General features: G+C 35.7%; 1 protein-coding gene across 1 annotated transcript in view; it reads right to left on the reverse strand.

Moving 5' to 3' along the window:
* The window catches only part of ARAP2 (ArfGAP with RhoGAP domain, ankyrin repeat and PH domain 2), a 114,997-nt gene that overhangs the window by 10,845 nt on the left and 87,688 nt on the right, over positions 1 to 16,464 (reverse strand). The window contains exons 25-27 of the mRNA XM_062574598.1: positions 16,009 to 16,126; positions 11,112 to 11,240; positions 4,584 to 4,723 (exon numbers count right to left, since the gene is read on the reverse strand). Of these exons, the coding sequence (XP_062430582.1) occupies positions 4,584 to 4,723; positions 11,112 to 11,240; positions 16,009 to 16,126 (387 nt within the window). The remainder of the gene's footprint in view (positions 1 to 4,583; positions 4,724 to 11,111; positions 11,241 to 16,008; positions 16,127 to 16,464) is intronic.

A 16,464-nucleotide genomic window follows, 5' to 3' on the forward strand; every position in this document is an offset into this window, starting at 1 on the left:
AACTTTATTTCAGGGCTACACCCCACTTTTCTTATTAGTCATTATGTTTTTTACATCTTTCTTTCCCACTAACAAAGAGTGCCAATCCCTATCAATGGGAGAAGACTATTATGAAAATGTGAACTCTCTGTAATGTCAAAAAATTAAAATATAGTCAGAATAGCAGAGCTCTGGCAGCAAAGCTCACATGACTGTAGTGCTGCAATTGATGGATAGAAGCTCTTCAGGAGAGGCAGTCAGGGAAGCTGGGGGGTGCCCTCTATGTTAAGGGCAGCAGAAGGTGAGTGGACTACATGTCAGGGAGATCTTCAGTGAGATGAATATCAGTGTGTTTGTTTCGGACTGCTCAATTAGGATGAAGCAGCAAATGAAGTCATCTTTGAAAAACTCAAGGAAGTATCTGAATCACAAACCGTCGTTCTCCAGGTGGGGGTGGGGTTGCTTTCCCTGACATCTTCTGGAAAGGCACCATGGTGGGACAAAGCAATCCAGAAGATTACTGAAGGGTATCAGGGATAATTTCTTGACACAGGTACTGGATGGGCTAACCAGAGGCGATGCACAGCTGGGTTTGAAATTCACAGGCAAGGAAGAACTAGTTGGAAATGTGATAATCAGTGATAGTTTTGGCCATCATGACCATGAAATACAGCTTAGGACTTTAGGAAAGCACATTTGGGCTTATTCAGGGAGTTGCTACATGTAATCTCATGGGAGGAGGCAATTCTGAAGGGCAAAGAAGCTCAGGAAAGCTGGTAGGTCTTTAAGGACAGCACCTTTTCAAGTACAAGAATGGTTCTTCATGATACTCAGGGAAACAAGTAGACGTATCAGGACACCTGGCTAAACAAGGAATTCATGGCAGATCCCAATGCAAAAAAAGCCAGCATACAGGAGGTGGAGGCAGGAAATTTAGAAACACTGCCTGGACATGTAGATATGGTGCTAGGAAAGGTGAAGCTCATCTGGAGTTGAGACCCACTAAGGATGTCAATGGCAACAATAAGAGCTTCTACTTCTGCATTAGAAGAAAAAGGCAAGGAGACAACAAGGAAAATGCTGAGTGGAGTAGCTAGATGAGCACCAGTAGACACAGGTGAGGTTGAAGTACTTGAAATCATCTTTGCATCAGTCTTTATGCCAGCAAGGTCCCTTAGACCTCTCTTACAGACAGGATTCAAAGAGAAGAACAACCAGCACCAAATGCGGATCAAATTAGAGATTATTTGAGAGAAATTGAACCATGCAAGCCCACAGGACCAAACGGGCTGTATCCAAAGGTGCTGAAAGAGCTGGCTGGTGTCCTTACAATGCTGCTTTTTCTCATCTTTGAAATGTCATAGAGATCAAGGCAATTTGCTGATGATTGGGGAAAGACAAATGTTGCAGCTGCCTTCAAAAAAAAAAAAAAAAAAAAAAAAAAAGGAAAGAAAGAAAAAAAAGAACAATTTGGGAAATAACCTGCCATTCAGCTTCATTTTGGTCTGTTGGAAAATCATAGAGTGAGTCCTCCTCGAACAAACTCCTGGGCATGTGAAAGAGAAGGCAGTGAACAGGAACAGTCAGAATAGATTTATGCAGGGTAAATCCTGTTTGACCAGCCTGATTGACTTTGATGATAAAGTGACTGGATTCATGGATGAGGGGAGAGCAGAGGATATCTTTTACCTCAGCTTAACTGAGACTTCTGGCACAGTTTTCCGCAAAATTCTTGTATATTAGTTGTAGTATTATGGTTTGGATAAGTGTATATATATATATGGATAAAAAGCTGGTTGCATGATCAGGCTCAGAGAGTAGCAGTTAATCAGACATACTTTATCTGCAAGCCTGTGACAAATGGAGTACCTTAGGGGTCTATCTTGGGACCTGTCCTGTTTAATATCTTTATCAATGACCTGTAGGACTCCATGGAGTGCTTGATCATCAGGTCTGCAAGATCAACCTAGAGAACCATACATTTCAGGGCAGGGCTGCCTTCCAGAGGCCTGGACCCAGACAGGATGAAGGAATAGGCCAATGGGAATGTCATGGAATTCAACAAGGAAAAATGCCAGGTCTTCTGGAAAAGGAAGAACTCCCTAGTTCCTGGGTATTCCCCACCCACAACGGGGCCTGGTTGGTGTTGGTGGACAGCAAGCTGAGCACGAGCCAGCAAAGGTGGCCAAGAGCAACCTGGGCTTTACTAACAGGACCACAGCCAGTAGGTTGAAGGGAGTGATTATTCCCCTCTCCTCAGCTCTTATGAGACTGCATCTAGAGTCCTCTGTCCATTTTTGGTCCCTCCAACAGAGGAAAGACATCCATGAATTGGAGTGAGTTCAGTGGAGGCTGACCAAGCTGGTCAGAGTTGGAGCCCTTGCCCTGTGAGTAAAGACTGAGGGAGCTGGGCTTGCTCAGCCTGGAGAGAAGATGGCTTTGGGGGATGTAACAGGAGCCTTCCACAGCACCTATGAAGTGGTCACTAAGAAGATGGAGCCAAGCTCCTCATATGATACATGGTAGGAGAATGACAGACACTGGGCATTAATGGAAACTAGAGAGATTCAGACTGGCAGAAGAAATTTTTTCCCTGAGGACAGTCAAGGACTGGAAGAGCCTGCCAAGATAGGCTGTGAAGTCTTCATCCTTTAGTATTTTCAAGACTTGACAGGACCTGCTCAGGACCTGAACAACCTGGTCTGATGTCATAGCTGGCCCTGCTTTGAGCAGGAGGTTGAACTCCTGAGGTCCCTCTAACTTGAATATTCCTGTGATTCTTTGACGATCAAATACATTCAGCCAGCTTACAACAGATATACACATACTTCAGTGCCTGAAGTGAATGCATCTTGAGGCTGAAATACTGAAAATAAAAAAGAAAATTCTTACACGCACTGATCTAGAACAAGCAGCAGAATAAAATATTATTCATTTAGTACTTTTAGGCCAAGTGTTTCAGGCTTTGATTTACAAAATCTTCGATTTACAAAGTCTTGTTAGACTGTGCATTACAATGGCAAGCTTTTTCAGCCAATTAACACAATACAGTAATTTAATATACAATATCATGAAAACTTTTAACTCTCTGATAATTCCTCTTGAAGAAAACATTTAGCAGAATTTTATCTCCTATTGCATATATAAATTTAATTTACTGTTATGAGAATTAATAAATTAATCCATGCAGTCTTATTAAATGCAATTTTCCACCTGCAACGTCAACTGCTTCTACTATTCATTTCTAAATATGACTTAAAATTGAACAAAATTATTGGTGGTAGATAAACATCTCTCAAAAGAAAAAAACAAATTGAAATATGCTATTTTGTCAGAATCATATTTCCATTTGCTTATTTAAAAAAGGTGTAAAGCTATTTAAAAGTAATGCAGTATTTACACTAAGTACAAAACTCCATCTGAGTTTAGGAACCATTTAATGCTTTATGGATCAGAATGGCTGAAAAGCAATTTTAACATAGTACAATAATCCTATCATAAACTCTTTCCCAGATCCTAATTAAGGTTTTATAAGACTATTAATTTACTCTCACACATACGACAATTAGAGTTTTAGCACTAAATTATGCTACACTATTTTTGACATTCTAGGGTCATTCTAATTAAAAGTATATCCACAGTCCTACAAGAAGACCTAATATTTCTTTGTATTAGCTTACATTAGCAATTAATCCATAAGCTATACATATATATATATTTTTTCTCCTGAGTATTTTAGGAAGGTCAGCAAGGCTCATATATGTTAGATAGGCAAAAACAGCATCCAGCAAAAATAAAAGCACTTGAAACATTAAGAAGTGTTGTTTATCAGAAATTAACAGAACCAAAATGAACAGCACAGCTCACAATATATGTAATTCAGTTTTATCCATTAACATAAATTGCATACACCTGAAAACATTCTTCACAGAAAACTCCTGTGAAAAACACTCAGTTTAACTTACTATCAAGTATGCCTGACTTTGCTTCTGTGAAATTCTGACGTATATCTAAGCATCAGTACTAGCATCTGCAAGACTGTGATTACATCAAGTCCCCTTTTTTCTGAAGTTTTACTTCAAGAGGAGTTTATATTTCCTCTTCATCACTGAGAAGCTGCTGACAACTTTGCAGCTGGGAGGCAAGGAAAGATTTTGCTAGTATATTGAGAGATATTGTTTTTTATAACCTTTTCCATCATGACATTTTTAAGTAAAAGACCTCCGTTGCTTGTAATTTCTAAAGGCTCTGAGACTTGAAGACAAAGCAGCATGCAGCTCACTTAAGTCCTATATTGCTTCTACTACAGCTCAATACAAAAAATTTTCATAAAACTTAGCCACTTAATCAGAAGTGGGCATTTCTAAACTTTGGTTTATTTTTTTTAAGTTTATAATAATGGATAATAAAACTAGCTACATCAGTAACATTCATAATTTAATTTTACTAAAGTCTCTGAACTAAAAATACTTGGACTTCAACCCTAGACTTTGAAGATTGCCATTTAACACTGTTCACGTGTTTACCTTTCTTCTCATTTCCATATGTAAAAGAATGTTTTAGAGGTTATGATTAAACTGGTGAAGTGTTTCTGTCTGTTGTACCTTCATATCCTTGTAAAGAAGCAAGTTTCCTTCCCGTAACACAAAATAACGTTCTTGAAATTTGTTTCCAGATAGTAGCTTTGATGGTTCTTCTTTGTACTTCAGATAGCCTGCTTTCATACTACCTTTCATGTTTTTCTCTATCAAGACAATAAAAAGCATTTTGTTAGAAGATTTTGAAACAGTGGAAAATGCTAATTTTTAAGTGCTTCTAGTATTTATTACATACATCAAAAGACTAAAATAACAACTTGACTGGTCCAAATTTTATTAATAAAGTATTAAATATTGACAATATGATGATTTTAATTATTGGAAAAAAAACAGTCTTCTCTATTTCACTTCTAAAATAGACAATATAGAAAGAACCACTGACATACTTCAATTACAATAACCTGTTCAGGAAAGAATGTGCATTTAAGTACCAAAGTATGTATAAGTTTTTGCCTCTCTGAAGCACAAGTATATTAAAATTACCAGAAAGCTGATTTTGTTCTGTGAGACTGTGTATATTTTTCTGTTTAAGAGTGTCAAAATACACAGAGGAACACACATATATTTGTCAAAATAAACAAAAAACCTTTTAAAGCAGTATCTTGCAAGCATTTTTAGGAAGAATTAAAATTGATTTTGAAATTAAAAGATTTCTAATGAAACAAATCAGAATCATTGATATTTTCAGTGATAAAGACTAGATTTTCAGTATAACATTGACAGTATTTTAAAAATCTAAATAAAATAATACAAAAAAGCATTGAAAATGAATTCCTTAAAGAGAAAGAATGGGTCTTTTCTAAATGTTGCTAGATGAAAACTACTGCAGCACCACTTCTACAAGTTTGTCTTTTCTTCCCAATCTTTTTTAAAACAATAGTTTATCTGCTTTGCCCAGAAAATCCACTTTCAAATGGCAGGACTTCTGACCACTAATTACAATAATTAGTATGCTGAAATGACTCGTGCATATAAATTCAAACCAAAACAACATTTTAACAAAGTAAGGAGCAATGAAAAAGAAAAATAATTCCTACTTGCATCTTGTAGAAAGCCTTAGTGAAAGAACACAAAATTGATCAGCAACACTATTCTTTTATTCTTGAGGTAACTGTTACTTAAGGTAGACTGTCAGTGTGAAGACAGAGAGGCCAGACAGAAGGAAATAAACTGCTCTCCATTCCAGTCAACATTACCAGTACAGGCTGCGGGCTGACCTGCTGGAGAGCAGCTCTGTGGAGAAGGACCTGGGAGTGCTGGTGGACAAGTTGGCCATGAGCCAGCAATGTGCCCTGTGCCACGAAGGCCGATGGTATCCTGGCCTACACGAGGAAGAGTGTCGCCAGCAGGCTGAGGGAGGTGATCCTGCCCCTCTACTCGGCCCTGGGGAGGCCTCATCTGGAGTGCTGCATCCAAGTCTGGGCTCCCCAATATAAGCGAGGCATGGAGCTACCACGGAGAGTTCAGCAAAGGGCCACTAGGATGATAAAGAGCCTCTCACATGAGGAAAGGCTGCGAGACCTGGGATTGTTTAGCCTGGAGAAGACTGATGGGGGGCTTTATCAATGCATATAAATATCTGAAGGGAGGGTGCCAAGCGCATGGGGCCAGACTCTTTTCAGTGGTAGCCAATGATAGGACAGGAGGCAACGGGCACAAACTGAGGTACAGGAGGAACCTGCAACAGGTTGTCCACAGAGGTTGTGGAGTCTCCATCCTCAGAGATATTAAACACCTGACTAGACATGGTCCTGGGCAGCCTGCTCTAGGTGAATCTGCTTGAGCAGGGGGGTTGGACTAGATGATCTTTAAAGGTCTCTTCCAACCTCAACCATTCTGTGATTCTGTGATAATTTCCTCTCAAAAAAGAGCCATACTAAACAGGGCTAATATCCTTAACCTAAAATACTATGAATCTACTACTTATGCCAGATTTTGGCTTGGGGCACCTATTTTCTTTTGCTAAATGTAGATATTTCCTGTAATTCATTAACATAATGAGGAAATTCTGAATAAATTTGGTTAGGAGCTCTAGAATGACACCACAAACTTTTACACTGTATCATTTCAAAATAAGAAATGAGACTGTGGTGTAAAAGGAGCATGTAGTAAACAGAGAATGATATCCTTGCCCAATTACTCAAGTGGCCTCTTTTCCATAACATTTCACTAAGGACTTGAGAATTTGATATAAAACTCTATTATCAAGAAGCAACACAGAATACACTCTCAAAAAATAAAAATAAGGAAAAATATTTTAAATAAATTAACAACAGAAGATAAGATATATTTACATTTACTCAGGAAAGACAGGAATATAGGAAAGAACCAACTTTCATATGTGTTGAATTTCTTTGCATAGATTTGATTATTTGTGAAAAGCAGTATTATATAAAGAACTATAAAAATAGTCACACTTTGGAACCGGTAGTTTCTACAATATATAGTAATGAAAATTATATATGTGTTTTTCATCTCATACATTCATTTTAATAAGCACTCAATATCTTCAAGTACAGTATTACATGCAGAAATTAGGTATTAAAGATGACAAGATAGACTTAAGAATTTGCATGGAATATCACTAATGACCATAAAATGAATGATCCAGTATAAATATATTGCACAGTAGTGTTTGCATCTACATGTATTTCAGTATTTATGTTTTCTGCCCTTCTTTTGGGGAACCTGTAAACATTTATGCCACATATAATTACTTAGGAAGAGCCCCAACGTTCTAATAGTGAAACACGTAGTATTGCATAAGATGTATAATGTGTGTGCACAAAAGGTAGGCAAGTAATATCTGGATTCAAATGTCTGATTACGCAGATATATTTTAAAATGTGCACACAAAACCAGTTAGGCTACATTTTAAAACACAGAAAAATCAGATTCTTCTGTCATTTGTATGGAGTAGTGAGACTTCGGGACTAACTTGAAAAGATGTATCTCAATCCCATCTCTCATACTGGATGAAAATTAATTTAGATTATTCCTCCTACTAACCCTAATTATTTGAAAAAAGAAGATAATTAAATATTGTGAATCTAATTCCCTCTTGCTTTATATCTGAGTACAAACTGAAGTTATAAAAGACATTGTAAAAATATAATGGAAATTAAAAAGATAATAAACTCCTCTGACTTCATCAAATAAAACCAACTCCATTCTAATTGGCATGCCTTCCATTAAAAGGAAATCTCAACAGATTTCCCAGTATTTTCACTAGCTCAAGATAGACTATAAAAACAAAATCAATACATTTCTAACAATTAAAATCAAAAGTTTGGATTGCATTGATCTGAATCCAGTTAGCAGTGCAATATATTTGTACAGTTAAAAAAAAAAGAGCAATATAGTCCCTCTCTGCCAATGTAAATACTTGTTTCATATCCAAAAAAGATGCAAAACTTTACCCATACCGTCACATAAATTTTATTTTATTTTTTAAACTTCTCAAATGAGAGCAGGAGGATACTTTCAATTCTATACCAAACGGGAGGATTGGTCTAATTCTGCACATAGCTCTCAAAATGACATTAAAAAAAAATCATTCTAGACTGTGCAGCATTCTCGCCATAACAAATCTATGAATCACTTAGTACATATAAAGATCTTAGAAGAGTCAGAAGGCAGAAAAATAGTCATACTCCATAGTTGATGATTTTCTGTATTCTTTAGCAGTAAGTATTTAATGAAGTAAATCTAAAATAATTTGGGTATGTTTTAATCAGAATGATTTTTCATGTACAAACTTGAAAAGCTATGCAAAACTTTTCAGAACTCTGAAACCCCTAGGAACTAGATAAACTTAATCCATTCAGGATTGCTTTACTTACAGTTCAGAAGTTTGTGTTCAAATAATATCTCTAAAAAATAACCTCTTTTCTCAGAAAAATCAGTATTTTCCACTCGAATTATACAAGTCTTTACTGGAAAATTTCAAGTATCTGTATACACACTTTATTGTGAATTTATTCTCTTACATTTTTCTAACAGATGAAACTTGAATACAGGAAATTTTCACATAAGGAGAAGAAAGAGAGTCTTGAAAGAGAATGCACCAAGTATCTGCTATACCAAAATATAATGCACATCTTGCCCTTCTGAACAGCACTTGAAAGACAGTACTCCTGCAAAAGCATGAAAAGCTATAGAATAAATTGTCAAGAGAGAATAACTAAAGATCGAGAGGAAAGTGGAAAACTTACCAAAATTTTTTCTGAAGCTACATCATTAAAAATAAACTATTTTTTTCCTTGATAAGGAAAATTGATTTCTTGTAACCACAACTCTTTCTCTAGTCACCAGGAAAACTCCTTCCCTGCTGGCCTGATCCTGTGTCTTTTCCCACTCTGCCACTACCTAACAGACAGAAGTACAATATTTATCTAAAAAAACTCAGCTTTGTGTCTTGAAATATCTGCTTACACGTTTTAACAGATTAAGAACAGAAATTCTAAATGGGTATTCCTGTGCACTAACATCCACATTTAAGAACAAATGCGAAGTCTGGATAAATAATACATTTTTTTGTGCATTTTGATCTACACTTAATATATATACATCTCTGTATACACACACACATATATATATATATGTATGTATATGTGTGTGTATATATATATATATATATATATATATGTACACATTTTATTTCCTCAGAATTCCTGATGGTTCAGGGCACATATGCAAGCTGTAAGTAGACTCAAAATCTCTGCAAGACAAAATGACTAAAGTATAGTGTTATTTTAAACATCTTTATTTTGTTATAGTAAGATCCAATTAGTTGTTCTGTTGCTCTACTATGCTATTTTTAAGACAGGAAAGTAGTATATAACCCTGCCCTCCCTATTTTTGCAATATGTTTCCTGTTTGATGAAATACATTCAGTGTTACTAAGGAAAATGGTAGTTCAGCTAATAATGACTCAACTAAATCACATTAGATCTACTTTCTTTATCTCCTTTTTACTTTTTTGATACGAACCTGAAGGTATACCAATGCAATGTAGGGAGCAATATTGATAGGGTTGGTGGCTATTTGATTGATTTGAACCAAAGTAAAGAGAATAGTTAACTACCCCCAAAATTTCCAAGTATACCCTCTAAACAGTATCTAGAGGTTCCTGCTTGTTGCAAGATAGAATTAAAAGGTACAAAATCTAAATATTTAGAAAATAAAATTTATTCCTGAGGTAAAAGCTCCTTAAAATGACAATCTCACATTAGAGTACTGATCTGGCAACAGGAAAATTACTCTGCCACATTAGGATTGCCGAGGTCATTACTATAAGTTTGTAATATGTCAGAATGTTTTTTAAAACCCTTCAAACCACTGAGAAAACCTGTATAACTTACTCAATTTTTATAACTTGTTTAATAAGATTTTAATTATTTTAACACCAAAGAAGAGCCACTAAATGTAAAGATGTGATCATCAAAAGCCAACAGGTCTAGACTAAGGTCAAAGTGAACAAGGCAAGCTTAAGTAGTGTGATGAAGAGGGCAAGAGGGAGAAGAAATGGACACAAAGACCATGAGAGAAGAAGGATGGCAAACGGCAGACCTCCTCCTTAAATAATACTACACTTTATAAGTTGAACGACAGGCATTTGCCTGCTTCTCATTTGTTTCTCAGAGCAGTGGTCCATACGTAGTCCTTATACCCCATTCACTTTTCTGATTATACCTCAGTACATACTGAATGAGGTGAGGGCAGCTCGTATTTCAGGTTTTTAATGAACCAGACCATTTCTCTCTATTCACTATCTGCTACAACACACTGAAAAGAGATAGTGAAACTCAAACATAGAAAAACATGAAGACCACACTTGTTAAGTTTGGGTCATATCTGTGGAACTTGTTTTTACAGAAATAAAGGATGATGAGAGAAGGCTATTACTTTCAGAAGAACAAGAATAATGGCATAACTTTTTATTTCTTGAAATCAAGATGTAAGGGATATATAGATGGAGAAACTAAACCCTTCTGTGTATGGGGGAGAGATCTAGAAGAAAAGAAAAAAGGTTATATATTTGAATAAGCCATTACACAAAATCAGTTAGGCATAAAACCAGGCATCAAATGTTACTATCTTATGTTTTATAGTGAGACCATACAAAATGTCAGCAGCTTGAAAACAGGGTAATCATTTTCTGACAGCTCTAACTTTTAATCTTCTGCTCCCCTCAGAGTGAATACTACAAATTATTACCTGCGAGATTTAACCCCGGGTATTTAAAGCCTGGGTCATCTTGTAAATCATACATTTCAACTAGCTGTATTTCCTTTAAGCATCAGACTTAAACTCCTCCTTCTACTTAAAGGCGATGTACTTGCTGCAAGTCACTCAGTTGCTTGAGTATGTCATCCAAATTAGTCTTCCTATTTAGAGGCATTAGATTATATAATACACACACACAGACAGTAATTCAGATGTTCTGGGACACTTTGTTGCAATTAAACAGAAAAAAAAAAAAAATCATCCTTGTATCCCCATGGAATATCTAGTTAAAGAGAATATACATACCAGTGTAGAGTTTTATCATGTCTGCTGTGAGGAATCTCTTTATTATTAGATAGGCAGTGCCAGGCTCCGGTAGCGTACTCCAGTGAAGAACCTGCTCTAGCACGTTCTCCGTATAATGCAGAGGACGTTCTGAAAAATGTCCAGGAAAAAAATGTTGAAAAAAAGAGAAAGAAGATCAGAGGCTCTTTAAGTTATGTATATCTATTGATAAAAATTTAATGATAGAAGAAAAAGTTGATTTTCAAATAACACAATTAGGCATTTCACCGACCTTCTACAGCAATATCTTTGCTGGTAGGGTCTGCATTAGTTTCCCTTCCAGGTAACACAGAATGAACAAGCAGTAGTTATATGTTCAGTAAGTCTTTGGTACTTAAATATTCATTTTTCCTTCTCAAAAGATACTAAAACACTGCTTTCACGCTAATAATAGAAGCTAGCAAGTATCAGAGTGCATATGTGCATTTGATCAAACAGTATTACACAGAGTATTATTAGAGACCTGCAGCTCTCGTTGCTCTAGGCTCCATGCTCCTCACTTCCCATTTGGAAGTGAATCTTCCTGGCCAGAAATGCTCTTGAATCAAAACCATATACAGAATTCGGAATAGCCTTAGTGGAAAATATATATATACACACATACACACACATATATATACTGGCACAGATTACATTGCATGTTAATGATCAAAACAGACTGAACCGGTTTTTTGGTTTCATTCTATTCCTTTTACTGAAAGGGAAAAGAATATGATCTTACTAGGTCTTCTCCATATTGCTGTGTTTGGGGAATTTCCAAATTTGCTATTCCAAATTCAAGCAAAGAGTACAGCAAAATTAAAATTAAAATAAGTGGAGGTATGACTAGAATGTGCATGCACTTCAACACTTTGGTTACTGAAACATACATTTGTCTACAGACAGATAGATAGATATTACCCAGTCCTAAAACACAGAGACCCTGAAACCCTTCCACAGGTTTGAAGAACCGCAGAGATAATACATCCCAAACAGTGCACCATACAAACTCCAGTTCACACACCAGATGAAAGCTGAGAAGACTTAGCAAAAGGTCCCTAAACCTGCATTATCAGATCCAGCAGCTATCTAAATGTGTCATACATGTGACACTCAACCTAGGCTACATGCATCATCTTAGGTGATACTGAGGGCACAACAAGACTGTGCAACACCCCAGTCTAACTGCTTGTTTCTCCAGATACACATCTGAAGGCTTTAGCCAACTCACTAGTAAGCACCTATTATAAACTGGAGGTTCAAAGAAAGCACAAAAACCTTAACAATGGCCATGCAGTCTTAGAACAGTGGATCCAAGAGTCATTTTATCTCCAAAGTCAAACCCCTCCAAAGTTCTGATTTCTCATTTGGACACCAACATATGTGGGTGAGCCTTCAGAAGAGTCAGGTACAACTGCTAGAAAAATCACACCTGTGTGACATTGTCATCTGGGTCAGGCAGTCTAGCTCAGTATTTCTTGGGCACTGAGGGGAAAATTATGATATTATAATCTTATTTTTCATTTTTGCTGGGGTAGGTGAATATGAAATACCAACACCTGTGTTGGGACAGTCCAGCACTATACTCTAGTTGTACACCTTTTCCTGAACACCAGAGCTCTAGGAAGAAGCAATCACAACTGCCGCTTGTACCTCCTTTATTTATAGCACACTGCTGAATGGCAGAAAAAGACATTTCTGTTATCAGAGGCAAAAAAGCTACCTTACCTATAGACATATCAAATCACTTACATACAGATTTCACTAATGAGACATGATAACAAAGCAGCCTAACAGAAATAACTATTCCTCACAGAGCAGCTCAATTGCTCTTTATAACTTAATTTTTCTGGTCCTTTTGATTTAAATGGTCCAACTTTCCCAAAAGGTGAAAAGAAGTTTAAAGACTATGGACTTTTAAGTGTGATAAAGTTAAAACAACTTGTTGCCTTTGTACAGCAGAAAAATCCACTTAACAAGAAAAAAATTACAAAAGAAAGGTAGGAAAAGCTGGCAGATCATCACATCTTCCTAGAACACTAGCACTCCCAGAGTAAACACCTACTGTTTTATTTATAGTTACATTTAAGACCATCTGTCAGCATGGATTACACGGTACATAACTCATCATGCTGAAATGCATTAGTTATATTACTGGCAACACACCTCATTTAAAAACTATCCATCAAGTACAAATTACTAAAAAAAAGAATACACCCTATTTTATAAAAGCATATGGTACTGAAAGCTCTGCATTAGGTTAGATAATTTTATCAATAATTTCAACTTTTCTATATGCAAATAATTTAGTTGATTTTTAGTACTGCAATTTCACTATTTTTAACATCAAGCAGTCAATGCATACATTCAATTACCCTTTTACTTAGGTCATCATATATTTGCTGGTAAATATCCCAAACCAATCATTTTAGTCTTAAACAGCAATAGCTATCAGAAGAAAATTACTTTTTAGAAAATGTAAGATTCTAATTTTCTCAACATTTAAGGGTTAGTTTTTAGAGCAGTATATTCTAAAAACATTTGATGAGAGCTTGAAGTAAAATAATTCTTACAAAAACTCAGGCTCGAGTATAACAACCCAAGTATCACCATACACTGGACAGGTACCAGACCATGGAAGGGACACAAATATAAAATTCATTTCTATTGGAAAGACACTGCAGCCATCTACATAAAGTTGAAGCAAACAAGCAGACTTTGTTACTGTCATGAGTGTGTCAAGATCCCAACTTACTTTTTAAGTGGCTCAGATGAGGCAAAATTAAATAGTCCTTATCAATTGATACTAGTAAAACAACCTGCAGCAAAAAAACTCAGGTACTTTGTTGCTTCTTTAGCTTCACGTTTGGACCAAAGACAACAAAGAACTATTCTTCCTCTTGTTTGTTATTTCCTCAATGTTTCAATCTTGCGAAGATCTGTTAAATCAGCCATAGCACCAGAGTAGTCTTCCTGAACAAATGCCTCTTATTGTCTGAATTATTTTCAGTTTTCAACTTCTATTAATTCAGTTCAGTGTTCTAACGCACAGACTCTTCCACAATGGGTCCAAAAATGGGTCCATTCCATCAACACAGTCTCTGCTTATTGGAGCCAAGTGCTGAATTAGGACTTAAATCTTTATTTAGTAGTTTTTTTTTTTTTTTTTTTTTTTTTTTTTTTTTTTTTTAAGACACTGAAAAGGCACTTTCTATTTTGCAACGTAAAACTCTTCTTTCAATGGGATATTCCCTTGGCAATATTTATGTCTTATACAGGGTCTGTAGAGTCTCACTCTAAGCTTAATTTTTCCAGTCCTCCATAGTCATTAGTACTGACAAACTTTCTAGTCCACATTAAGATCCTAGTTACTGCACTCAAATACCTCCAGAAGCTGTCTTGAGCTGTCTTTTTCATCTACCTTTCTACTCTTTCGTGATATCTAGTTTAATTTTCAGTTGCTAGTGTTATCTATCAATTTAAAAAAAATAAAAATCCCACTTCAAGTTTTTCCATTCCTCAGTCAAAAGAAACAGGATTTCTAGGAGTTCTTGTAAAAGTTATCAGGACTCTTCTGAAGATGCCAGTGTTCTTCGACAGCTGATGCCCACATCTATGAATCTGGAAACGAACTTTACCTTAGAACTCTACATAGCATCCCCACAAGACTGTATGCTGCAAAAAGAGGTCACGATCATTCAGTTTACGTCAGAAGGGAGAATGTACTTATGTTGCTGTAAATATTGTCAAGTTCAGGCTGAGTATATCAGGAATGCCAGTAAACTTTAGATGACTGTAACTACATCTTAAGTCAAGTAGAATACAACTACTCAGGTCATCTTGGAACAGTTTAGCTCAGTTGGTTAGAGCGTGGGGTTAATAATGCCAAGGTCACGGGTTCGTTACCCGTATGGGCCACTCACTCGAGGGTTGGACTAGATGATCTCCAGAGGTCCCTTCCAACTTTAGCAATTCTATGGTTTGGTTGACTTAGTTTTCTCCATTTGTTTCAGATTGTTTTTAAAACATGAAAATAGGGATTTCCACTACAGAAGTTAGTCCCAAGTCCACTTTTGCAACATGCAAATAATAATAAAAGCAACTCACTTAAAAGTGCTAATAGAAGTTACTTTATATATACTACAAGCACATTTCTGCCCCAAGTATTCTTCAAAAATGAGATGACAGTGAGTATTCATCAAAATACAGTTTTAATAAAGAAAGGATTCCTTTATTATTTTGATTATCTCTAATAGTAAAGCATGAGCTCCAGTATTAGCATAGCACTCCCAGTGTTAAAATCTGTTTACAGTTCATGAATATTTTAATCTTCGCCACCGTTAGCATCAGACCTATCTTTAAAATAAATGTTTCAAGATTCTATTTACACCTTAATGTCACACAGACAAGGTTATAGAAATTTATACCTCCTTTTTTTTGTCTGCACACTTAAAATAAATTGACTAAATAATTAAAAAGAACTTGTCCTCCAAGTACTGCCTGTATTTTATTAGTTCATTTTCTGAAAGACATGATTCCTTAGAAATTGACTGCTGACTAAATGAAAATAAGTATCTGTGAAACTTATTGGTAAGATCTACTTTTCCGTAGCTGATGGCTAACAAACTGTGAACCAGAGTACTATAAAGAATGTTTTTCAGCCCAAATGCATGAGCATTCTAAACCAATTCCTCTATTTATGACAAACAAAATGTAGAAAGGAATTATGCATGTATTGCAGCACCCAAACAGAAAACAAAGGAATAAAGGCTAATTGTTGTTTTGTTTCTACAAAGTTATAGTAATTTTTCAGTTAAATGTTTAAAAATAAAAACTAATGATAATTTGATAAATACATACAAATAAAAGTTCCACTAACCTAGTTCTCCATTCTCAACTACCTCAAAAGCAGCCCAGATATCATCTTTGTTGGGAGTGATGTTTTTGATTCCTAAAACATCATTAGTTAATTCTTCTGCTTCTGTCAAAGGTGATACCTGGAATAAAAACTGAGTTAGTTTATAAAGTATTACAATTTCAGATCTCTGATTTTTGTACAAAATATTCCTCCTTGCAATTGACAAAAAAAAGTTAAAAGAAAGCAGATGTGCTGAGTAAATCCAGTATTTCTCACTTCAATATATTTTGATCCATGAAATTGAACTTACTGAGTTATCAATCAGCTAAAAGTGATAATTGGAAATTCCTCTCTTTACTTTTCAAAAATTAGAAAAAAACTTGCATATGTTTTCAAGAGTATGAAAACGTAAATTTTACAAAAGCACCATAGCCATTTTTTCTCCTAGTGATGCATGCTCCCATTTTTATTCATATT

This window comes from Rhea pennata, chromosome 4, assembly GCF_028389875.1.
Source record: "Rhea pennata isolate bPtePen1 chromosome 4, bPtePen1.pri, whole genome shotgun sequence".
In the NCBI taxonomy this organism is placed as follows: Eukaryota; Metazoa; Chordata; class Aves; order Rheiformes; family Rheidae; genus Rhea; species Rhea pennata.